The 26217-nt window shown below is 43.7% G+C and overlaps 3 protein-coding genes across 3 annotated transcripts; 2 read left to right on the top strand and 1 right to left on the bottom strand.

Moving 5' to 3' along the window:
• Positions 1-4213: 4213 nt before the first annotated feature.
• Positions 4214-10787, top strand: asp (abnormal spindle). The gene is made up of 6 exons (XM_017165058.3): positions 4214-4394; positions 4452-4628; positions 4703-4915; positions 4983-9864; positions 9943-10238; positions 10298-10787. The coding sequence occupies exons 1-6, from the start codon at positions 4380-4382 to the stop codon at positions 10574-10576; spliced, it is 5862 nt and encodes a 1953-aa protein (XP_017020547.1). The 5' UTR covers positions 4214-4379; the 3' UTR covers positions 10577-10787.
• A 2888-nt stretch (positions 10788-13675) lies between these two features.
• Positions 13676-19289, bottom strand: AstA (allatostatin A). The gene is made up of 3 exons (XM_017164853.3): positions 19040-19289; positions 14075-14519; positions 13676-14018 (listed from the first exon to the last, which is right to left on the bottom strand). The coding sequence occupies exons 2-3, from the start codon at positions 14466-14468 to the stop codon at positions 13948-13950; spliced, it is 465 nt and encodes a 154-aa protein (XP_017020342.1). The 5' UTR covers positions 14469-14519; positions 19040-19289; the 3' UTR covers positions 13676-13947.
• Positions 19290-23986: 4697 nt separating this feature from the next.
• Positions 23987-26142, top strand: LOC108073546 (uncharacterized). The gene has a single exon (XM_017165231.3). It carries the CDS (start codon positions 24214-24216, stop codon positions 24475-24477), a length of 264 nt encoding a protein of 87 aa, XP_017020720.1. The 5' UTR covers positions 23987-24213; the 3' UTR covers positions 24478-26142.
• The last annotated feature ends 75 nt before the right edge of the window (positions 26143-26217 follow it).

Consider the following 26217-nt stretch of genomic DNA (forward strand, 5'->3'; position numbering starts at 1 on the left):
TGGGCATTCATAATTAACACAATTGTTCAAATTGTCAATATAAATATTTTCTGGCGAGAGGCGTATCGATAGGGAGTGGGCCGCGCTCCTATCGATATGAAGCCAGTGTTAATTAATTGGGGTCAGAAATATAAACACCTGATTTTCTAAAAATCTGCCGGGTAGAATTCAATAAGATTTAATTCGAAATTAGAGAAAAATGTCCCCTTTCGTTTGATATACCGTGCATGTTGGCACAAATTCGTTGAGGACTGCAAAATATTTTTAAAAGTTAGCGTCGAAAATATCGTATGGGGCATCCACGTGGTGAGAGGGACGACATGAGCCAGTGTTAATTAATCGGGGTCAGAAATATAAACACCTGATTTTCTAAAAATCTGCCGGGTAGAATTCAATAAGACTTAATTCGAAATTAGAGAAAAATGTCCCCTTTCGTTTGATATACCGTGCATGTTGGCACAAATTCGTTGAGGACTGCTAAATATTTTTAAAAGTTAGCGTCGAAAATAACGTATGGGGCGCGCCACGTGGTGAGAAGGTCGATATGCGCCAGTGTTAATTAATTGGGGTCGGAAATAGAAACACCTGATTTTCTAAAAATCTGCCGGGTAGAATTCAATAAGACTTAATTCGAAATTAGAGAAAAATGTCCCCTTTCGTTTGATATACCGTGCATGTTGGCACAAATTCGTTGAGGACTGCAAAATATTTTTAAAAGTTAGCGTCGAAAATAACGTATGGGGCGCGCCACGTGGTGAGAAGGTCGATATGCGCCAGTGTTAATTAATTGGGGTCGGAAATAGAAACACCTGATTTTCTAAAAATCTGCCGGGTAGAATTCAATAAGACTTAATTCGAAATTAGAGAAAAATGTCCCCTTTCGTTTGATATACCGTGCATGTTGGCACAAATTCGTTGAACATTGCAAAATTATTTTTTCAAATTTAGCGCCGAACTTAGATGGTGTTAGTTACCAGGGGTGCATAGTAATACCGTCTAGGTAATTACAACAATAATTAAAATTCGAGGAATAGCTAATTTCTCCCAAAAGACTGAACGGAATTTGATAAAACACCTACCCAATTGCTTAGAATGACAAGGTCGTTTATTGGGCATTCATAATTAATACAATTGTTCAAATTGTCAATATAAATATTTTCTGGCGGGAGGCGTATCGATAGGGAGTGGGACGCGCTCCTATCGATATGCGCCAGTGTTAATTAATTGGGGTCAGAAATATAAACACCTGATTTTCTCAAAATCTGCCGGGTAGAATTCAATAAGGCTTAATTCGAAATTAGAGAAAAATGTCCCCTTTCGTTTGATATACCGTGCATGTTGGCACAAATTCGTTGAGGACTGCAAAATATTTTTAAAAGTTAGCGTCGAAAATATCGTATGGGGCATCCACGTGGTGAGAGGGACGACATGAGCCAGTGTTAATTAATCGGGGTCAGAAATATAAACACCTGATTTTCTAAAAATCTGCCGGGTAGAATTCAATAAGACTTAATTCGAAATTAGAGAAAAATGTCCCCTTTCGTTTGATATACCGTGCATGTTGGCACAAATTCGTTGAGGACTGCTAAATATTTTTAAAAGTTAGCGTCGAAAATAACGTATGGGGCGCGCCACGTGGTGAGAAGGTCGATATGCGCCAGTGTTAATTAATTGGGGTCGGAAATAGAAACACCTGATTTTCTAAAAATCTGCCGGGTAGAATTCAATAAGACTTAATTCGAAATTAGAGAAAAATGTCCCCTTTCGTTTGATATACCGTGCATGTTGGCACAAATTCGTTGAGGACTGCAAAATATTTTTAAAAGTTAGCGTCGAAAATAACGTATGGGGCGCGCCACGTGGTGAGAAGGTCGATATGCGCCAGTGTTAATTAATTGGGGTCGGAAATAGAAACACCTGATTTTCTAAAAATCTGCCGGGTAGAATTCAATAAGACTTAATTCGAAATTAGAGAAAAATGTCCCCTTTCGTTTGATATACCGTGCATGTTGGCACAAATTCGTTGAGGACTGCAAAATATTTTTAAAAGTTAGCGTCGAAAATATCGTATGGGGCATCCACGTGGTGAGAGGGACGACATGAGCCAGTGTTAATTAATCGGGGTCAGAAATATAAACACCTGATTTTCTAAAAATCTGCCGGGTAGAATTCAATAAGACTTAATTCGAAATTAGAGAAAAATGTCCCCTTTCGTTTGATATACCGTGCATGTTGGCACAAATTCGTTGAGGACTGCTAAATATTTTTAAAAGTTAGCGTCGAAAATAACGTATGGGGCGCGCCACGTGGTGAGAAGGTCGATATGCGCCAGTGTTAATTAATTGGGGTCGGAAATAGAAACACCTGATTTTCTAAAAATCTGCCGGGTAGAATTCAATAAGACTTAATTCGAAATTAGAGAAAAATGTCCCCTTTCGTTTGATATACCGTGCATGTTGGCACAAATTCGTTGAGGACTGCAAAATATTTTTAAAAGTTAGCGTCGAAAATAACGTATGGGGCGCGCCACGTGGTGAGAAGGTCGATATGCGCCAGTGTTAATTAATTGGGGTCGGAAATAGAAACACCTGATTTTCTAAAAATCTGCCGGGTAGAATTCAATAAGACTTAATTCGAAATTAGAGAAAAATGTCCCCTTTCGTTTGATATACCGTGCATGTTGGCACAAATTCGTTGAGGACTGCAAAATATTTTTAAAAGTTAGCGTCGAAAATATCGTATGGGGCATCCACGTGGTGAGAGGGACGACATGAGCCAGTGTTAATTAATCGGGGTCAGAAATATAAACACCTGATTTTCTAAAAATCTGCCGGGTAGAATTCAATAAGGCTTAATTCGAAATTAGAGAAAAATGTCCCCTTTCGTTTGATATACCGTGCATGTTGGCACAAATTCGTTGAGGACTGCAAAATATTTTTAAAAGTTAGCGTCGAAAATATCGTATGGGGCATCCACGTGGTGAGAGGGACGACATGAGCCAGTGTTAATTAATCGGGGTCAGAAATATAAACACCTGATTTTCTCAAAATCTGTCGGGTAGAATTCAATAAGATTTAATTCGAAATTAGAGAAAAATGCCCCCTTTCGTTTGATATACCGTGCATGTTGGCACAAATTCGTTGAACATTGCAAAATTATTTTTTCAAATTTAGCGCCGAACTTAGATGGTGTTAGTTACCAGGGGTGCATAGTAATACCAAGGTATTTACAACAATAATTAAAAATTCGGGTAATAGCTAATTTCTCCCAAAAGACTGGACGAATTTTGATGAAACACCTACCAAATTTCTTACAATGGCGGTATCGTTTATTGAGCAGTTAATTTATTTAATATTAAGTTCCATAAATTGCTAATGTTCTTAAATCTAGTATTTCTTTAACATGGTTCCGCTGTCTGGTTCGGCAACTGGTTCTCTGCAGGTTCACAGCTGGTTCCATTTTCAAAGTTAGCGCCTCTGTTATCAGCCCACCTACACCACCCACTGCTATGCGATTTTCTCAAAAACTGACGGATAGAATCTTATGAAACTTTTACCAAATATTCTTTAAACTTCCCTTAATAAGCCAGTATACCGTGCATATTGGCACAAATTCGTTAACTGGAGTTATAGGAGTTACAATTTTTTCTGCGCCATTTTGTATGGAGCGAAACCCGAGGTTAGTTTACTGTTACGCAATTTTCTCAAAAACTTACGGATAGATTTTAATGAAACTTTGCAGGGTGAAAGTACAATAAATGTCCTTTATCCTGGCATACCGGGTATATCTGCACAAATTCGTTGAGCCGAGATATAAACAAAATTGCGAAAACACGATTTTTCGAATGCTTTTTTTTAATAGACCGAAGGGTCAAATCCCCTCAAACCCAGTAAAAATCATTAGTAAATTCATTTTTAAGCATTTATAAACTTTATTTTGTTCAAATTAGTGCCTTATTAACGAAATAAATAAAAAATAAAAAATCCCTCAGTGTTCCATTTTCCCACCGTTCCATTTCGACGCTAACTCACCGACGCTAATTTGACGGACATACATTTGCTTTGAAATCCAGAGTGACCAAGGAAAAAATATCAAAAAAAATCAAATAAAAATATCGCGACTTCGATATTTGGGCAAACAAATTTCACGATATAAATATATCATTTTCAGGAAAATATATCGATATATTGATATTTTATCAACAACCCTAGTTTGAAGTTTGAATTTTTGTAGCGTCGCTCTAATTTAGTCGGTGTTAATCGTTAATTGTGCTAAGTGTTTAGTTAGTCGCTGTGTTAATGGCACGCGGGAGTTGCTAAGCTCGTACCCGTGCTAATTAAGTGTCAGTTTATTATCTGTTTTTGTGCCAGACGCCCAAGATGAGCGCATTCGAGGTTAGAGTGTCCTCCGTGGCCTCCAAGATGGTTCTTTAACATGTCGGACAATTGCAGATCACAGTGACGCCGTCGCGCCTGAAGCAGAAGAAGCGCATCGAGGGACGCGAGCCCGCCGTGGTGGTCATGGCTCCGTTCTCGGCCAAGGCGATTGTGCAGTTCGAGGACGTGCCCGTAACCAAGACGGCCCGGCGCCAAGTGCGCGTCATCAACCCCAGCGACGACGACATTGAGGTTAGTGTGTCGCGATAGGGATCAGCGGCGACGCTGCCTGGCAACTGGTATTTGATCAATGATTCCGCTTGCAGGTCAAGGTGACGAATGCCATTCCCGAGGAGCACAACCTGAGCCTCGAGTGGCGGTCGCACAAGGTGCCCGCCCGCGACGAAGTGGTCATGGAGCTGGTCTGGAGTCCCCAGCTGGAGGTGGCCTGCAAGGAGACGCTGCAGCTGATAGACAATCGCAATTTCCGCAAGGAGGTGATGATCATACTCAAAAGCAGAAGCAACCAGCCGGTCAAGGTGAGTCCCTGTCCCTGCATTTTCCACCCCCCGAAACTCACCCTGTTTTACATTTTTCTACCTGAAGAACCCGCGCAAATTTCCCACCGTGGGCAAAACCCTGCAGCTGAAGTCGCCGACGGGCGGCGCCAAGAAAAGCATTGCCTCAGCGGTGGTGCAGCAAAAGAAGCGACTGTCCACAGCGGTGGCAGCTCCTGCTTCGAAGCCCACCTGGCGGCCGTCTGTGGCTTCTCGTCCTGCTGCCCGTCCCCCGACCCGTGCTCCTGCTCCTGCTCCAGCTCCGCTCACAGAGAAGAATGTGTACAAGCAGGAGCCCGTCTATATATCCCCACAGCCGCGCAGCCTCAAGGAGAACCTGAGTCCCATGACGCCGGGCAATCTGCTCGACGTGATCGACAATCTGCGCTTCACACCGCTCACCGAGACCCGCGGCAAGGATCCGGCAACCATTATGCCGGACAACCTGGCTGCATGGCCCACTCCCGACCTCAGGGGAGGCAAGAGCATGCCAAGCGACATGAAACCCCGACGCATTACGCCCGATGACCTGGAGGATCAGGCGCCCACAAACAAGACCTTCGATGTGCGCCACTCGGAGACCATAAATCTTTCCGTGGACACTTTGGACTGCTCCCGGTCGGAGATGATCTTGCAGACCACCACAACCATTCACCATGCCACGCACACCAGAGCCCTGGAATGCATTCGCGAGGAGGAGGGCGGCTCCAGTCCCCCAAGAAACCCAACCAAGGGCAGGGCACCTGATTTGAAAAGAGACATCCAGCTAGTGGGCTCTCCACTGCGAAAGTATTCCGAGTCCATGAAAGATCTGTCGCTGGTTTCGACGCAAGCCAAGTTTGCCATCCAAGGCTCCATGCCGAATCTCAACGAGATGAAGATCCGGTCCATTGAACAGAATCGCTACTACCAGGAGCAGCAGGTTCAGATGGAGAAGGAGAATTGCCTGATCAGCTCCTCCAGCAGTGAGGCTAGTCTGGTGGGCCAGCAGGATGTGCTCTTCAACCAAAACGAGATCCTGGCCCAGAGTAGTCGCTTCAATCTTCACGAACTGGGACGCAAGTCGCGCAGGGGCAGTCCTGTGAAGCATGGAAATCCCCACAAGCGTCGCTCCCACGAGCTGAGCTTCTCCGATTCGCCCAGCAATGAATCTTTGCATCGCCAAGACACCATGCTCATCTCTCCGCCCAAGAAGCAGCGAGTGGAGGACACGAGCCTGCTGAGGAGCGCTGCCCCAGCCAATGCCTCTGCCCGCAGCTCTGGAGCTCATGCCTGGACACACACACAGCCCAAGAAGTTCAAGCTGGCCACCACCTTGGCCCTGATGAAGAAGACCACCACGCCGAGGAAGGTTAGGGAGACTAGCGGCGTCCAGGCTCCCGTAAAGCTCTACGACTCTGAGCTGTACATGCAGACGTACATCAACCCAGATCCTTTTGCGGCCACCACCACAGCGGATCCCTTTCTGGCCTCCACCATGTACCTGGACGAGCAGGCGGTGGAACGGCATCAAGCGGACTTCAAGAAGTGGCTGAATGCGCTGGTTTCCATACCCGCCGATCTCGATGCGGATTCCGACAGCAAGATAGACGTGGGCAGGCTTTTCAACGAGGTGCGCAACAAGGAGCTGGTGGTGGCGCCCACCAAGGAAGAGCAGTCCATGAACTATCTCACCAAATACCGCCTGGAAACTCTGCGCCGGGCAGCCGTGGATCTCTTCTTCAGCGAGCAAATGCGCCTGCCTTGCTCCAAGGTGGCCGTGTACGTGAACAAGCAGGCCCTGCGCATCCGCAGCGATCGGAATCTGCACCTGGATGTCGTGATGCAGCGCACTATATTGGAACTGCTGCTGTGCTTCAATCCACTTTGGCTGCGCCTCGGACTGGAGGTGGTCTTCGGAGAGAAGATCCAAATGCAGTCCAACAGGGATATTGTGGGCCTCAGCACCTTTATCCTCAATCGCTTGTTCCGGAATAAGTTCGAGGAGCAGAGGTACAGCAAGGCCTACACCCTCACCGAGGAGTATGCGGAGACCATCAAGAAGCACACTTTGCAGAAGATCCTCTTCCTGCTGCTCTTCCTCGACCAGGCCAAACAGAAGCGCATCGTCAAGCACAATCCCTGCCTGTTTGTGAAAAAGTCACCGCACAAGGAGACCCGGGACATCCTGCTGCGCTTCTCCTCGGAGCTGCTGGCCAACATCGGGGACATCACACGGGAGCTGCGTCGCCTGGGCTATGTGCTCCAGCACCGACAGACCTTCCTGGACGAGTTCGACTACGCTTTTAACAACCTAGCCGTGGATTTGAGGGATGGCGTGAGGTTGACCCGCGTCATGGAGGTCATTCTCCTGCGGGATGATCTAACTCGCCAGTTGAGAGTGCCCGCCATTTCGCGTCTCCAGCGCATCTTCAACGTCAAGCTAGCTCTGGGCGCCCTGGGTGAAGCCAATTTCGAGCTAGGCGGCGACATCAACGCCCCGGACATTGTGGACGGGCATCGCGAGAAGACGCTCTCCCTGCTTTGGCAGATTATCTACAAGTTCCGTTCGCCCAAGTTCCATGCCGCCGCCGCGGTGCTCCAGAAATGGTGGCGCCAACGCTGGCTGAGTGTGGTTATCCAGAGGCGCATACGCCACAAGGAACTGATGCGCCGACACCGGGCGGCCACTAAAATCCAGGCTGTTTTCCGCGGCCACCAGATGCGTAAATATGCCAAGTTATTCAAGGAGGAGCGCATTCAGGCAACCATTGTCCTTCAGAAGTACACGCGTCGCTTTCTGGCCCAGAAGCAGCTTTACCATACCTACCACAGCATCGTCTCTATCCAGCGCTGGTGGCGTGCCCAGCAGCTGGGCAGGCAGTGCCGTCAAAGGTTCTTGGAGCACCGGCAAGCCGCAATCTTTCTGCAGCATATCTGGCGGCGTCGTCTTTTTGCCGAGAAGCTACTGGCAGCTGCGGCCACAGCGCGTCTACAGCGTTCCCAGAAGCAACAGGCAGCTGCCAGTTTTATTCAGATGCAGTGGCGCAGCTTTAAGTTGGGTAAACTTCAGCGGCAGGAATACCTACGCCAGAGGGAGGTCATTGTCTTGGTTCAGCAGAGGATAAGGGCCAAGTGGAGCATGGAGAAGCAGCGAACAGAGTTCCTGCGACTCCGCAAATCGGTGGTCAACATGCAGCAGCGCTGGCGAGCCAAGCTACTGATGCGGCAGCAGAAAGCGTACTACCTATGCCTACGCTCCCATGTGGTCAAGATCCAGGCTTACAGAAGGGCCACCATCCAGATGAGAATAGAGTCGCATAAATACCAGACTATGAGGAAGAGTGCCATTTGGGTGCAGCAGCATCTGAGGGCCACCTGGAAAATGCGAGAGGAGAGAGCCAAGTATACAAATCTGCGTCAGGCTATAATCCTCATTCAGAGAAGGTTTCATTTACATCAAGCTATGATCAAGGATCGCTGTAATTACCTCAAAGAGCGTCAGTGCATCATCAATGTCCAGCAACGCTGGCGGGCCACCTTGCTGATGCGCTGCCAGAGGGATAGCTACAAAAGGCTTCAACTTTCCGCCAGATTCATTCAAAACCAATACAGAGCCAAGCTCCAAATGCAGAAGCAGCGCCAGGAGTATCTGCAACTAAGGAAAGCAGCTCTGGTGATTCAACAACGCTGGCGGGCCCTGCTCCAAATGCGACAGCAACGTCAGCAATACCTGCAACTGCGTGAGGTGACCATCAAGTTACAGCAACGATTCCGGGCCCATAAGGCCATGAGATTCCTGCGGGCCAAGTACCGAGGCACTCAGGCGGCCGTAAGCTGTATCCAAATGCACTGGCGGGGTCATCTGCTGAGAAAGCAGCAGCGAAACAGTTTTCTAGAGCTACGCCAGGCAGCTGTCATACTGCAGAGAAGATACCGAGCTCGTCTGGCCATGAAGAAGCAGTTGAGCAGCTACATTCAGCTTAAAAAAGCAGCTATTAATATACAGAATCGCTACCGGGCCAAGCTAGAGATGCGTAAGCAGCAGTCTCTTTACCAAAAGCAAAGAAACGCCCTCATCAAAATCCAGCAGAGATATCGCGGCAAGCTGGAGATGAAAAAGCAGATGAGAGAATATCAAAAGCAGCGTAAAGCTGTGATCCGCCTTCAACTTTGGTGGCGCAGTCTGCGGGACATGCGGAAACTGAAAGAAGGCTACCGGCGAGCGCGTACCAGCTCCCTAACCATCCAGCGCAAGTGGCGGGCCACTGTACAAGCTCGTCTTCAGAGGCAGATATTCCTGGACACCATACGCAAGGTTCGACTCCTGCAGCAGTTCATCCGAGCCACTCTTTTGATGCGACAGCAGCGCAGGGACTTTGAAATGAAGCGCAAGGCAGCTGTGGTTTTGCAAAGCCGTTTCCGTGCCCGTCAAGCCATGTTGAAGGCTCGCCAGGAATATCATTCATTAAGGTCTTCTGCTATCCTAGTGCAGCGCCGGTTCCGTGCCAATTGCAGCATGAAACGCCAACGCCAACAGTTTGTTCAGCTACGCCAGGTGACCATCCATTTGCAGCAGAAATTCCGCGGCAAGCGGTTAATGCATGAGCAGCGGGAGCATTTCCTTTTGCTAAGCAAGTCTCTGCCGGACTTCCAGGCCCATGTCCGAGGCTTTTTGGCCCGCAAACGTTTCCAGGCTTTGATGACGCCCGAGATGAAGGAACTGATACGCCAAAAGCGTGCTGCCAAGGTGATTCAACGCTATTGGCGTGGCTATCTTACCCGAAGGCGCCAGCGTAACCAGGAGCTGTTGGCCATCCGCAAACGCCTGGCCCAGCTAAGGCTGGAGGCCAAGACCACAAACTCGGTGCGCTGCAGGTTGCAGGAGGCGGTGAGATTCTTGCGCGGACGCTTTATAGCCTCAGATGCCTTGGCTGTGCTGAAAAGGCTGGGTGAGTCCGGATCCCTAATCCTTTCTGGGATTATCTAAGTCTACTTAATCTCTTTAACCTTTCCTTAATCCTCTTCAGATGAACTCTCCCGCACAGTGCCGCATCTGCTGATGGGTTGCTCCGAGTTTATGTCCACTTTCTGCTATGGAATCATGGCCCAGGCCATACGCTCGGAGGTGGATAAGCAGCTGATTGAGCGCTGCAGCCGCATTATCCTGAATCTGGCCCGCTATAACACTGCGAATACGTTCCAGGAAGGAGGCTTGGTGACCATAGCCCAGATGCTGTTGCGCTGGTGCGACAAGGACAGCGAAATCTTCAATACTTTGTGCACGCTCATCTGGGTGTTTGCCCACTGTCCCAAGAAAAGAAGGGTAAGCTAGAAGTTATTTTAAACTAATATTTTTAATGATTAAAAAATTAAACCCTGTAGATCATTCACAACTTTATGACCACCACGGAGGCCATTTACATGGTTCGCGAAACAAAGAAGCTGGTGGTTCGCAAGGAGAAGATGAAGCAGAATGCCCGCAAGCCTCTAGTTGTACCCATGGGACGCTATCAGACGAACAAGGCGCCTGTTTTCACCAAGAGCGCTTTGCCCAGCCTGGAGCCGGACTTTGGCATCATACGGTTCAGCCCCTACACCTTCGTCTCCTCGGTGTTTGCCTTCGACACCATACTATGCAAGCTGCAGGTGGACATGTTCTAGTTTTAAATGTTTCCCTGTTGTGTTTTGTCTCAAGATTAAGCAAAATTGTTACCCTCCGATTTAGTTTTAAGGAATCAACTGAAGATATATAAGTCAAGTTAGGAGGACCATCACGATAAAGGATATATAACTAAGTGGACTGTGTAACTGCTAGCCAAACTAAGTTTATTGTTTTTATGAAAAGATCACGAAATAAAGGCGAGAATTAAGAATCACAAGGTAGCGGCTAGTTTGCTTGCACAGTTTGGCTGTGCCTATGTTTATTCGGGTAAGGTATGCATCATGTATTCACAAAACAATTACATAGTCGCAATTACATATAGTTAAATTATTAATCACTTTGTTTAAACATCGATATTAGCATGCAGTTAGTTTACCCAATACTCATGCTCCTCCACAGCGAATGCCACTCGTGTCCGGTCCGTCGCTCCTTCTTCCTAGAGAGAGTGCCCCAAGTATACAGTATATACACTACTCGGCACAATTATTTTGACGAAACCTAGGTATGACTATTGAGCATAGCCCTGCTCAAAGTCTTCATATAACGGTGATAAAATTATTCGCAAAATTTAGAAGATATATTTAGCTCTATGCATGCCAAATTTTATGCATTTCACTGTTACCGTTCACTTTCTGCTGATTAAAATACATGCAGACATCGAATTTTAACGTGGCATAAGTATTTTGACAAACCTTTTGAGGACATTTTCTGAGGGAGTTGAGCGCGTGAACTCAAAGAAAGCTTTATTATTTAATAATTAAAATTATTAAAAATAAAAAAAACTAAAATTTATCTAAATTATGTGTAGAAAATGCGAAATTAATTTGTTTATTAAGTCTTTAATAGTAGTAAAGTTTAACGAAGAAATTTAAGTAGAAGAAATTGCAAATGAGTTCAATTTGTTGCGTCAAACTGTTGATTATCAGATTTACAAGTTCAAAAAACATAATGACATAAAGAACTTGAAAATAACAAGCCCTAAGCGCAAAACAACTCTCAATGAAGACAGAATTTCTCTATGGAAATTAAAGAAAAATATTTTTCTGAAGCCTAATTCCGATGCAAATCAGTGGAATTACACCGCATATGATCTTAAAAATGAGTGAAAAACAGTAAGTGGAACCAGAGTCCGTCGACGCATAAGGGAACAGGACCTTCAGATACTAAGAGCTAAGGATATGCCACATATTCCAAAGGCAAATAAGCTTAAAGGGTGGAAAAAGCAGAAAAAGTTCTGGAGAGATGATTTATAACAAAGTCTTTATATTTTAAAAGTACAGAGGCCAAAAAAGTGCCAAAAGTGACCAAAGGTGAGCCATGGAGACGGCTTTGTCACGCTGTAGATATGCGTTGCCTTTAGTGGGCATCTAGACTACTGGTTTTTGGTTCCCACTACCGTTTTGATGAACCAATGATAATATTTTGAGGCTCTGAATGCTTAAGGGGGGATATACATGTAAACCAACATTTTTTGGGCAAATTTTTTTTTTGGTTTAAAAAATAGTTTATTATTTAAAGAATATAGTGTGTAAGTTTCATTATCGAATTCCAATTCTAAGTGCCTCAAATCAAGTATGCACGCAAGGTTTACAAGTGTTAACGTGGGCGCATCAAAAACTTTAAACGTCTTTTTCTCAGCTTCTAATTTTTGCATTTCCACCTATGCTATGGACACGATTCACAAAAAACTATGTAACATATCGGAGTGAATCAAAAATTATTATGATCAGCATGAAATTATCTTCTATTTGAACCTACATGGTTGTTATAAAACTGAGTATTACTATTTTTTAAGAGGGTGGGAAGTGAAAACTGCTCACCTGAAAATGGCATTTTTTCCTTCAAATCAAAATTTATTTTTTTTGTCTTGATTTCATTTTGGTTTTTTAGGTTCAAATAGAAGATAAAGGTGTAATAAATACAAAAAAAATTAGTTTACGGATTTCGGACAGGAATTACGAGCTCTATCGTGTCCATAGCGCGGCAACTCAAAGCTCGAGGCGCTACGGCATATGTTCCACAAGTCCGCCATTTTGTAAAATATTGATTATAACTAATTTTTTTTATCATCTCTGATTCTACTTTTAACTATATCCAAAGTTTCACGACGATTGCTTGACTATTTCTTATAAAAAAAAATTCACGAAAAATTGCCAAATTTTGACCGCTTACATGTATATCCCCCCTTAAGCCTATGCTTTGATATCTCTGGAAGGAAAGGCTAAACAATTATCATCATTTATTCTGCAACAGGATAATGCACCATGCCACAAAACCCATATGGTTATCAGTTGTTTAAAGGATGATGGCGTTACCGTCTTGAACTGGCTGTTCCAAAGTCTAGACTTTAATATTATTAGGATCATCTGACCTCTTTTAAAACTCAAAATAAAGAATTCGTTGAAAAAACCCCAAAGGGAGACCACATCTGAGGTCATTTTCTTTCGGAAAGATATATCCTTAAAGATCCTTCAAAATTTGGTAAATCTGAGGCCGAGATGACTTAAAAAGTTGTCGAATGGAATGAAGAATACAAACTTTACCAATTACCTCATTATTACATTTTTTTCTTCTTAAACTTCTTTGCTTTTTAATTTCTAAGTATTTGTCAAAATACTTATGCCACGTTAAAATTCGATGTCTGCATGTATTTTAATCAGCAGTAAGTGAACGGTAACAGTAAAATGCATAAAATTTGGCATGCATAGAGCTAAATATATCTTCTAAATTTTGCGCATAATTTTATCACCGTTATATGAAGACTTTGAGCAGGGCTATGCTCAATAGTCATACCTAGGTTTCGTCAAAATAATTGTGCCGACTAGTGTATGTAGGTATATATATCCGTGTGTGTATATTAATTAATGCCCCTTTAAAATGTACATACATATATGTAGGTGGAGTACCGTAAATTGGTTTAAATATGCATAAGTTATATATTCGCGATATTCGCATAACATTTTATGTATTTCCTCCTCGTTCTGTCTTTAATTTCTTTTCAATTTTTGATCTATCTTCTTTTTTTTTGTATTTTTTGCAATCTTATATTGCGATTTAAACTAAAAGGTTGCTGCTTCGAGTTAAAAACTAAAAATAAATACATTTGGATCTAGCGATTTATTAATATTTTTATAAACATTTCGGGGGAAAAAGTGCGTGCAAAGAATTCAGTGGGCTTCAAGGACATCTAGATTGGCTTCTGAATGTGATTTAAGTATCGGGGAAGTTTAGCAAGGATCTGAGAGAGCTTTGCCGCAAGTACTTGTACGATAATTATTATGTGGGTAAGGTCACCTCCCTGCCGAGTGGCGCACGGCTGGATCTGGTTTAGTGCGCCTCCTCGAGGAGGCCTACCCGCCTGCTGGCCAACTTAACGTCGTCCCAGGCCAAAGTTGAAGGGCTGCGGACGCGTCGTTCGCTTGTTCTGCCGGCCAGGTCGCACTGTAAGCCCAAGATTAAGATACCTCCATATATAGCAATTTATACAGGCAACTCACCCCTGCTCTCGGCTCCCAAGTAGTTCGCTGGCGGCACCCTGTAGTCAATTTCGTTTTCCTGGTCGTAGTCATAGTCGCTGCGTTTGCCCAGACCAAAGGAGTAGGGACGGGACCGCTTGCCCAGTCCGAAGTTGTAGACTGGCAGCCGTTTCATCCCAGGTCCGCCGTTCGTGTACATATAGGCCCGGCGACCCAGGCCAAAGGCATATCGCTCCACACGCTTATCTATATTGTCGCCGCCATTGTCGGGCATCTCGTCGGCGGCCAACAGGACATCGGCATCGCTGTCGCCGGCGATCGGACTGCGCTGATCCTGGCCAATAACTGGGGAGCAGGCAATATAGCCCACACAGCACACGGCCAGCAGCAGGAGGTGGGCGTGTAGGGAGTTCATTGTGATGCTGGGCAAGGACTGTTGATGCTTCTGCTCCTGCTGCCGCTATTCCTGTAAAAGTAAGAGCAGACAAAGTGAGCGCAGGTGACGGCTAGAATTTTAAGCACTCGGTTTCCAATTCGCTGTGTGTCGAAAGCGTTGCATACTTTGCGGCATACGGTTGTTGCCCCTCGCAAAACCTGGATATGTTTTGTGTTATTAGGGTGGCACTTCTTTTGTTTCATACAAAAGTATTAATTAAATGAAATGAAATGAAATATTTTTTGCTAAAATATTACATTTATGTGAGTTATAAATAAAATTATAGTACCCTTCAAGAACACCGGAAATATTAGAAAAGTTTACTATAAAATACCTAAAAAACTAATACACTGCAAGGGTAAAATATGTTCTAAAATATATAATTAATTAATGAAGGCGACATTTCCGACCCTATAAACCATATATATTCTTGATCAGCATCAACAGGGGAATCTTTCTAGATATGTCCGGAAGTAATCGATTTTTTTGCCATTTTTGCAAAATTTTATAAGGGGTTACATCATTAAAATTTTTGATTTTGATAAAAAATTGAACTTTTAAAATTTTAAAATGAAGTATGCAGATTTATTAACTGTAGAAAATCTTGCACAGAACAGTTTTCCGATTTAAAATTAATGCTCTTTTGGCCGAGTTATGATATTTTTAATTTTTAAAAAATCAAGAAGTTTTTTAATATAAAAAATCAGATTTTATAATACAAAATAATATTTTTCTAAGTCAAGGAATCATTTCCGACCCCATAAACCATATATATTCTTGATCAGCATTAACATGCAAATCTTTCTAGACATGTCCGGAAGAAATCGATTTTTTGGCCATTTTTGAGAAATTTGATAAGGGGTTACATCATTCAAATTAGCAAAAATGACCAAAAATTTTGATTTCTTAAAATTTTAAATTTGGTATGCAGTTTTTTTAAATTAATAAAAACTAACACAAAACTGCTTTCCGAATCGAAATTAATGCATTTTTGGCTTAGTTATGATATATTTTAATTGCTACCTGCAAGGGTATACAAACTTTGGCCAAAGTTAGCTTTCTTTCTTGTTTAACCCTCAAATCAGTCCACCCTAATGCCACCCGTATACGTTGATGTGCCTTCGTTTAGGAATATTTATGCAAAGTAAAAGAAACAAACAATCGACCAGGAATTTGGCCCAAACATAAAATATGTCAACGGCAACAAATGTCGACGCGTTGACAGGTCTCGGCAAGGGGCAATATTGCAAACAGGCGGCTGGCTGGCAGAACAAACAAAACGAACGAATAAAAATTGCCACCAGAACGCCAAAAAATGTGGCCACAAAGTTTGGGGCAATGGCAGCCATGCGGAAGGTCTTTGGCCAACTGGAATTGCAGCAGACGACACTCTGCTCTGGCTTTTCTGCTGGCCTTGCAAGTGCTAGTGCGGCGGCTCGTAAAAGTTAAACGTTAACCCCGAAATGAAGTTCACCCCTCTTAGTGCTGAGTGGCTTAATACAACAATTAGCATGGTGACAATTACCCCAAACTTAAAGCCCAGTGCTCGCCTCCAGACGCTCGTAGCTCGTGGTCGTCCTGCTACGTGGATTCCATTAGCGGAATGGCTGTGTCAGTGGCAGCCATCAACGCTTTTGTGGTGCCTGTCAGGGCCATCAATTGAGAGTGCAGGCTGTGCTGGCTGGCTTTCTGGCGGAGATGCGACAGATGTTGGCGAGTATTTGCACTGCCGTGGTTGCACTTCCGCCGGAATTGAAGGCAAGACTTGGCAGGCAGAGCACGTAGACAGACTCCTTCAGACTCCAGACTCCTCTATTGTTTTCTTAGGCAAATTAAGTTTTCTGACAATTTTCCATTAAACCAACGGACTTTGACTTGATGCCGACACGGCTTAGTCGTCAGTGAAGGCTCGCTGTCGCCCATAATGATGTGCAAACAATCCAAATCAATTAAGCCAAGTCTACACTTTCCTTTTTCCCTCCTCCAAATTTCTAAATATTGCGCATACGCACCGTTGGTGTCATAAATTCGCTGGATGCATGTGCAATAGACCCACAAATCATGCAACAGGTTCAGCGGCATTTACCACAAAAGGCAAAGCGAAGGCCAGCCCCAACCACGGTGTTTGATTTACAATGGCAGCTACATGGCAGGCAGGCAGCTGTGCAGTTTCCACGCAGGACAATAAAAGCAATGACTCCACGGCCAAAGGCAATGGCTGCTACGGCCAGGCCGAGATAATAGGCGGAAAATCGTCACATTTGTTAGACTTTATCAACCGCAGCGCGGCGGCGAGCAAAACGAGCAGCTCCACAGCTCCGGACAGCCAACAACCAATCGTAAATCTGACGCGGGGGCAAAACAACTTTTGTGAAAAGTGTCAACACCTTTCGCTATTATTTCCATTCGTGCAATAAAATCTTGTTTGTCGCACGCTCAACGCTGCCCTTGGCCGTAAATGAGATTCTGGCATTATCTGCTTATGAATTTACGCTGGCGTCCATAACTCTTTTGGGCTCCTTGCTGCAGGGTCCTATCTTTTCTCATATCCGCAGCGGCGATTAGTTTTGACGGCCACACAAAAAATGCAACGGAAATTCAAAGGAGCAGCCAGGAGGCCAAGGCTTTTCTGGAAGCCGCCGTCTAATTGAGTTTGAGAACTTTCCCCGGCTGGCCGAGATGCGAAGCGAAGCGAGCACAATGGCCAAAGGATGTAAGCAAATTTTGCAGCTTTACGCAAAGCAATTTCAGCTGATGTAGCAAATTACGACAGACACATCCCGATCCCAATCCAGATCCCTCCTCAGGTGGAGCATGAAAATGAGCGAAAAATTAGCTGTGTGCAATTGAAACACGCGGGCAATTTCTTCGCAGATGCTTTTTTAAATTGAAGGCAGCGCCGGTGGGTAAACCACATTTTACCTTTACCTTTGCCACTAAGCAGCTTAATTAAGTTACGTTCGGGGTAATGAAGTGGCTAACTTCTTTGCACCAATTTATGGCGGTTAGGCGAGCGAGCAGCCAATAAAAAGCTAGCACCTCATGGCTCCCTTTTATCCTGTTGTTTCCTTTGTTTTTTCTTCTATTTTTTTTTTTTTTTTTGAAGCTGGGTATGCTGCAAATGCGGCTGACCCTTGGTCCCTGTGTTATCCTGCCCGCTTCCTTGTTTTTCTTTAATTTGACATGTGTATCAATTCTGCAAGTAAACATTGCCGCCTTGACCCTGGGGCAACGAGGCAGCCCTCTGAGTTTGCTCCAAAACTTGCCCCAACATCAATCAAGCATTGTCCTCTGATTTGTTTATTTAATATTTTCGCCTTGGCTTTTGGTTTTTCTATCCCTCCCCCAGTGTGTGTGTGTGATCCTATTTTTTCTGTCTTTTTTGTTATTTATTTAATTACAATTTGATTGAGGCTTGTCTTTTGTCTTGTGGGAGCCTCTTTTCGATTCCCAGCGACTTGGCTGTTGACTCTGTTGCCATATGTCAATTGCTGCCCCCGGCATTCTATTGTATATAATCAAATTTGGGTTTGTCTTCACGCTAAGCGATTGAAAATGAATTGAATTCGAGGCTTTTCCTTAGATCAAACACCAGTACAAATTGCAGCTCACTTTTTTCAGCATACTTTTTGGGGCCAATGTGTGGGACTGAGTTTTAGGGGGTATATTTTATATAATGTCAGGGAATTTTCTGAGCAGGAGTATGAAAAAGGATGACTTAAAATTGTAGCAGTGGAAATAAAATACATATTTATTTTATATATATTTTCTAAAGAAACTAATTATATTCAAACCTGATATACGGCGGGAATGTAGTTTTTAGTCGGTCGAGTGGAAAAAAGGAGTTTATATATAAACTATTAAAAATACAAATGACTATCTGTATCTATTTGTATTCTACTTTTGCTTTTAATTTTAAGAAACTTAGATCCCCACATTTATTAAATTATTTGTTTAATTCTAAAAAAACTAAGCTCAGGACAGGATTCAGTAATTGCTAATGTTACATACATATAATAATAATAATATTTATAATTTGAAGGAGATGCCAAAAGGGCATTTGTTTTTTAACTATGTAATGGTTCTCTTAAAAGAAATTCGTTAAACAATGTTAAATTCAAACTTTGAGTTTCAAAGGCTAACCGAATATTTCTATGTTTTTATTAAAATTGAAGCTTTAATTTTCTAAATAAAAACAATATTTATATTACCAAATATTGGTTTAAAACTTCCAAAAATTCCATAATCTACGAGTTTTTAAAATAAGATAATTGTTTTAAAACATTTTTCAATATATACAGTTAAAATACTATAAATTAATCACAGTTAAATCCCAAGTGTATATTTGATTTAAAATTTTAATTTTACTTAATAATCTCTGAAGAAGCTAAGATTGATTTAAAAAGATTTTATTATAAAACACATTTCCAACAAATAAATTTTTTCCTTTTCCAATTTTTAAATACGGCGTCCAATATTTAACAATTTTAAAATAAACACTTAAATATTTTAAAAACCAACCCAAATGTTCAATTTCCTGCACAACTTACAGCGAATTCCCAAAGCCGCTGGAAAAACTCACACACGGAGAGCACTACAAATCGAGTTTTAAGCTTTACAGGATCGAATGGGAAACAGAACTCAGGTAGCAATGCACTTTTCGGGGTACAGGATACGCGGTGTAACTCTAATTTCTCAACGGTGCGCGGCAATTGGTAATTGGTTATTCAGTTTTTTTGGCTGCTGCTGCTACTCTGGCACGTTGACAGATCAAATGTCGGTTAAGTTTTGAATCGGTATCCGCTGGCGCTCGGCCTCTTATATGAGCGTCGGCCGCTCTTGTTCTTGTTCCTGTTGCTTTTGGCGCGCCCTTATCAACGAAACAACACCAACACGACCGCACGACCAGAGCACCCAGGAGTGACGACAATGTGTGGTGAGTTTTTCCCGAATTCCCAACACGAACGAATGCTGAGAGAAAATTGTGATGTTGGGTGGCTCGCGTTGCGGAGTCCTTGCGGCCAAGGATGTAACAAGTGGCCGTGGCCATGCGGCTTTTCTGCGGAAGCCACGAAGTTGCTCCTGAAGGATAGTGAAGTGAAAGCCGAGAAGTGAGCTTAAGATTTCGCGGAATGGTGCTGAGCAAGTGTGTTTGTTGTTCTGTAGAAATTTCGAGGGGTTTTTGGTGGAAAAATGTATAATAAATATAAAAATAAGACATATAATATATTTGATTGATTAATTTACTTAAATTTTACGATTTTTAGCATTAGATTCATATTTTTTATATTTTTACATTTTTGTATTTCCTTCTCGTAATAGAATGTCATCTCTGCTGCAAAAGGTGAAGAAAGCTGCAACAGGAGGCCCTTACACTGCGTAAATATGCAAAACAACAGTGCGTATGATGAATGTCGTGTTAGGGTTCATTAGGAGGAGCTTCTTGGCGCATCCCACGGCATTTCCTCCGCTCATGTGTGTCCGTCCAACTATTTCTCATTTCGAATGGAAAATTGTCAGCTGGCTTGTTGCGCATTAGTCAACTGCAGGAGCAGGACACTTGCCCGCCGGCGGCCTTTTCTATATATCCCGACTTTGTGGGAAAGTCGCCGCAGAACTTAGCTGACAACTCGAATGACATGCACACCGTCTCTCCCCCCTATGTGGCCTTCTATGGTCGCAACATTTCAAAGGGGAAACGCCAAAGAATTTTATGCGGAATGCCAGTATCTATTTCACAATGTCGCCATCGGGAGGGCCAGGATGCATAACATTTTAACATTTGTCCTGCTGCCACATTTGTCCTGCCCTGCTCGGCTTCGCGTTTCTTGGCGAATTATAAAAACGTCTGCGATTCGTCGCACTTTGTCAATGGGATTTCACTGGGAACATTCTTGAATTGAAGGTTTTGCGGAAAATTGAAGAGGGCCTCAGAAATATTCAAGGAGATTTCTTTTTTTATGCTTTAATATCTAGCGATTTCTTTTGCCCTTTTCCAAAAGTCATTTTCCTTAAGTTCTGTCCTTAATCTAAGCATTTAGGCATTACTTCCAATCAATCCTCTTACGTTATTCCCATACGTTGCAATGCATTCCGTGTAATTGCTCGGCTAGAGATGGTAGAAGGAGCTGTGGAAATGTAACCATTACCCAGGGAAATCCCGCTGTGGCGGTGCTTAGCTGTAAATACTTTAATTACGAATAAAAACAAAAATCGTTTGCTAATTGGAAAATATTGAGAAAATAAACACATTGATTGGCCCGTCGCCACCTCGCTCCACTCCTGACTAATTGCTCCTCCCGACGATGATGATGGCGCGGGAGCACGGGTCGTATACGCAATGCCAACATAAAGGAAGAGGGTGAGAAAACACAGCATGACATCGAGGGGATATACCAAAATTGCATTGAGATTTGTGGCGCAATTACAATTTGTCCCACGAGTTTATAAGTTTTTTATGGCTTTTCATGGAAAAGTGGCGACTAATTGTGACCATGACGTCAGGCACGGCTCAAAGTTCAGTTCCAGTTCCACGAAAGGCATTGGTATCAGTTCAAGCAGCTGCACCTGGGGGAAATGGCGGATTTGTATACTCCAGTGGGCGCGTGCTCTCCTTACTCACCACACCACACCACCACGAACAAGCAATCGATCATAAATCAGGCTGATAGCGGGGTTGTAAGACCAAAACATGGCCCAAGCGTGGCCGGCCTAATCTCGATGGGCTGACACTGGCGCGTCATCGCACCGGAACAGGTTAATAAATTTCCCAGAGGCCTAATCGTGGGGCCAGCAGCAGGAGCAGCAGCTCATTTGGGTATTTGGCATCTGGACAGCTGGACAGCTGGACAGCTGGACGACAGCTGTGCACATGGCCCAAAGGAGGATATACATGGGCTTGTGCCTTTGGCCATGGTGTGACTCGATCGGCCAGAAGTTGGAATGTCCGCTTCTCCAGAAGACAAGTTCAGCCATAAATCATCATCACCGGGCAGGCAAAGTGGACCGAAACCGAAACCAAAACAAAGACACCAAACCAAATCGAAACCTGCAGTTGCTGTTGCCGGAGCCGAAAAGACATCCAAAGGCAGGCAGCCAACCAGTTTGGCCCACACCTTCGTATAGGCACACACAGATGCTTGCGCGGTGCAAACTTCCCACCGAAAAAATGCATAGGCGAAATCATAAAAATAAAAATATCCAAAGAAAACATTTTTGTAGTTGTTAGACCGAACCGAGCGAAGAACGAAGAAAAAACAACAATACAAAATGGAAAATCACGATTTTTATGCAGGTTTTCGGAGATTTTTCCCACAACAAGTTTTCGTTTGGTTGGTGTATTTTTTTCATCTCTTTTAATTGATTTTGCTCATGAGAATAACGCAGTGCAGCTTGTGCACTTGAGATCCAGATGAACTTATGTGCCATCAGATATACCCAGCAGCAGAGTGGCGGCAACAAATAATTGTCATAGAAGAAGCCACTAACAGGCTGCATAAATATGCATTTATAATTAGTCGTAGTCGGAGCAGGGCACCCAGCAGAGCCGAAAGCCGATGAGATTTACGACCAAGACGGACGACAGCATCTTGGCCAAATGCGTCGTAGTGGAGAATCTGGATGCAAGCTCCCAACTGCATGATGCTCGGATTTCAAATGCAATTGTGGTGAAAATAATAGCTACTGAAAAGTAATTTTAATAAGATATAGTTAATAATTTCGTAACAATAAAAGAGATTTCCAAAATCAAAAGAACACTGCAGACTTTTAACTTTTGGCTTATAAATTCCCATAGAATTCGATTATACACAATTAATCATTAAATTGTAAGCTTTTATAAGAGTCGTTTATCATTTTCAAATCCATAATCAAATTAATCAATTTATTGTTTGCTTTTAAATTCTTGGGTTTTTTCCGCTTCCCCTCCCAAAAAATCTCTCCAAATGCTTTAGTGCTCTATTAATCTGACCATAACTGTTGGCACAAGCATACACCTCACACACACACACACACACACACACAAGTGTATGGTACCTGCAATACATACATAAGCAAGTACGCATGGAAGAGTCTGAAAGTCGGCAAAAGAATGTCGTTCGCTGCTTGTGCTCTCTTCTGGCTGTGCTTCTTCCACTGTCCAGCCACTACTCTCTATCTCTCTTTCCGTGTGTCTCTATCTTCTTTCTCGATGACACACTTTCCGATGTACTGGGGCCCAGAAGTAGGTGAGCAAACGATCGGTGGTGTGTGAGTGTGTTTGTTTTGTTTGCTGGTACTCCAAGCACAAACATACGTTCTCCATTCTACGCTTCGCTGCATTGAAATTTCTTTTTTCGCTTTCTTTTCGAACTCTCCAGCCCGGCTCTCGCTCTCACTCTGCTCTGGCGGATCGTTTGTTCTTGCCTCTCGCCACCCACTTGGGGCAGAGCCAGTGAGTGAGAGATCTCGCTCTACTGACGTCAGCAGCGATGGAGCTGTTATATGGGTCACGCTGTGCTTTTGGGTTCTTGGAGAAAACTGGTAGTGCGAGTATTCTGCTTCTTCCTCTGCTTCTGCTGTGGAGAGGAAAGTGATATGGCAATGGCCACTCGTCGAAAGCGAATGCGTTTGGCGCTGTCTCTGCCCCGGCCCCCTTCTTGGATCGGCACTCCAGCGCACTTGGAAATACCGTTCTTTCTCTTCACCCTTTCACGATTCGTTCTTTGTGGGTCAGGTTCAGAGGTTTAGAATGTGGCATTTCCGCTGCACCATTGCACTTTGCCTTCACCGCTCGCCGTCCGTCCATACAATTATGTAAAATAAAAACGAAAAGCCAAACAAACAAATAAACAACAGTAAAGTCTGCTCGGAAAGGTGAATGAAACTTAATGAATGCCAGCAACAACAATAACGGGCAGAGAAGAGCGGTGTGTGGAGAGCGAACAGGTGAGCCGCTGCGCTGCATTGCTTAGTGATTTTCACTTGCCGCTGCGAGCGTGCCTTTGGAATTCGCAAATTGTTATGAGAAAAGCAACAGGAACAACAACAGCAACGGCACTCGCCGCCCAAAGAGAAATAGGAAAACAACAAGAAGAAAAAAAGAAATACAAAAACCAAATCGGCGGCTGCCATACAAAGACGACGTAAAGATTACACAAGCGCAGCGTTGCCGATTATATACGTCAGAGGGGCATTAGAAACAACAACAACGACGGCGCTGCTGCAGTCAAGAAAGCTCTCCAAAGGCAGCGACGCCGGCTGCGACTGAGCGGAGAGCTGCGATCGCTGCAAAGTGTAGAGAAATTTATCATTTCACTGCAGCAACGTCAGCTTCGGCCGCAGCAGCGGCAACGATAGCTACAGCGCAGCACCAACAACATCATCAGCACCGTATACAGCTCCAAGCTCTCTCATCAGCTGCTTGCCGATCGAGCGCTCTCTCGCGGGGCTCCACTGGCGTCGCTGCCGCTGCTCAGTCGACTTGGGGCCTGGCCACAAAAACAACACCACAGTTTTTCAAAATTAGTTCTAGTGAGTCTGTGAAAGTGTGAGCGACTGCGACTATCGGACGACGCGCGATCAATTGGCAAACAACCGCAAGCGGATCCACTGGTCACTCGCCGCCGAGAACTTGCCGAATATAAATCGGAGCAGAGCAGATACCACCGATCCAGATCCCAATCCAGATCCAGATCCCAAGAGCATCCCCAAACTTTGCAACAACAACAGCAACATCACGTGCAACATGTCGCATCAGTGCAGCTGCGGTCGCGACCTCAACAACAACTACGTCTCCTACACGAACGCCTACGCCAACGCAAACACGGGCCTGGACAGGGAGGCGGCAGCCAACAGCGGCGGCGGTGGGAAGTCCGCTGGTCCACCCCGCACCCAGCTGACGGCCAAGGTGATGTTCGGCACGGTGGGCGCCATCAAGGAGCTGCGCGACAAGGAGCAGCAGCAGCAGAGGCACGCGGCAGCGGCGCGAGCAGGCGAGCGACGCAACTGATGACCACCACGGACGTTTCCTTCGGGGGAGGAGGGCGACGTGCGATGAGGAGTGAGAAGCGGGGGCGGGACGAACGGCCAATGGAGTCCGGTCGAGTGCTGTGCTGTGGGTTGTGTCGGGGGATCTCTGGCTGATCGGAAGGATCATCGAAGGATCATCATCATCGGAAGGATTCCAGTTGGGATAATTTGAATGTGTTTGAGCTTTGATCGGAAGGACTAAAGTGATTTGAAAGACCCGCTGGATTCGAAATTTGATAACTTCAATCCATCGAGAAAGTTAGTTAATTCGAATGGTCGATTATTCGAATGATTGAAAAAAAGTCAGTTGATTCGAAATTGGATTATTTGAGTGATTCAACTGAATCGTTTATTCGAATTTTAAGTGAAATTATTTGAGTAATTTGATTAATTCAGTTGATTTGGAATTGAATGATTTTAAATATTTGTTTTAAAATTTTGAACAATGTTTGAGTGATTTGATTTGTTTAGTGATTCAAATGATTCGAATCGATTTACTGAAGTAATTCGGATTAATCAAAAGATAAATTCAAATAGTATAGATAATTCAGGAACATTCAAGTGCAGTTAGTCGGATAATTCAAAGGATTCAGATGATTTTAGTGATTCAAACTCCATTCGAATCGAGTTAGCGTCGGTCCTGGTCCCTGGATCACTCGATCACTGGCTGCTGGGATCACGTTAGAGGCTTCAAAGTGTTTGCAGGGGGCAGGGCAATCTGAGTAATTTGGTGGCCAGCCATCAAGAACGACATTCCTTCTCAACAAACTATCCAAAAAAGAAAACATCACATATTTATAGAAACCCTTTTTTTATCTGCCACAACACTATATCTATGAAATCTGTCTATATATATTTTCCGTGCTCCTGTTCCTTCCTCAGCTTTTAATTTCTAATCTTTCGCGTAATTCGAATTATATTCGATGTAAATTGTTTATCACATACATATATTTATATATACTACATAGTGCAATACTTTAGCTATACAAAACACACTCAAACACACACCCAACACACGCCTAGCTTTAAGTTTGTTTTATTTTGTAAGCGCGCACACACACACATACTCATTTTACAATGTTGTTTAATTTTGTTTTGTTGTTTACGAGCTCTGGCATTTTGGGCTGCGAGTCTGGAGACTTCCAGGTGCTGCTGCAGCTCGGAATGCAAGGCACGTAACTTACACACACACACACACCAACCATATACATATAACTCTACACACATATGCGTAATCATTAAAACCTATACAAACTGTTATTATTTGTAATAATCATATTGTATATGCTGGATGAAAATATGAACAAAGCCAGAAACAGAAACGAAAAACAAAAACTAAAATTATTCCTCCAAATGGGATCTTGTTTGCTCAAGTGATTTTTTTTTGTACTAAAATGGTAGCGAAATGAACGCAAAAGGCGAAATTAAATTAAACAATAACGAAAATACATAAATTAAAGCTCAATCGGAGTCGGAGTTATCAGCGACGAGAGAGAAGCATCTACAATATATTTATTATATGTATGTACCTACTATAATATAATATTAAAGTGTAATACTTGTACGTGTCTATTTATAGAGCTAATCCCAACAAAGGCGAATAAAAATCCAACTTTTAATAAACACCAAAAACTGAAAACGAAAACTTTGCAATTGAGAGATTGTGCGATTGGCGATTTCAATTACTCCAACACAATGGGAGTGGAGTGGTGCTGGCAGT

This window comes from Drosophila kikkawai, chromosome 3R, assembly GCF_030179895.1.
Source record: "Drosophila kikkawai strain 14028-0561.14 chromosome 3R, DkikHiC1v2, whole genome shotgun sequence".
In the NCBI taxonomy this organism is placed as follows: Eukaryota; Metazoa; Arthropoda; class Insecta; order Diptera; family Drosophilidae; genus Drosophila; species Drosophila kikkawai.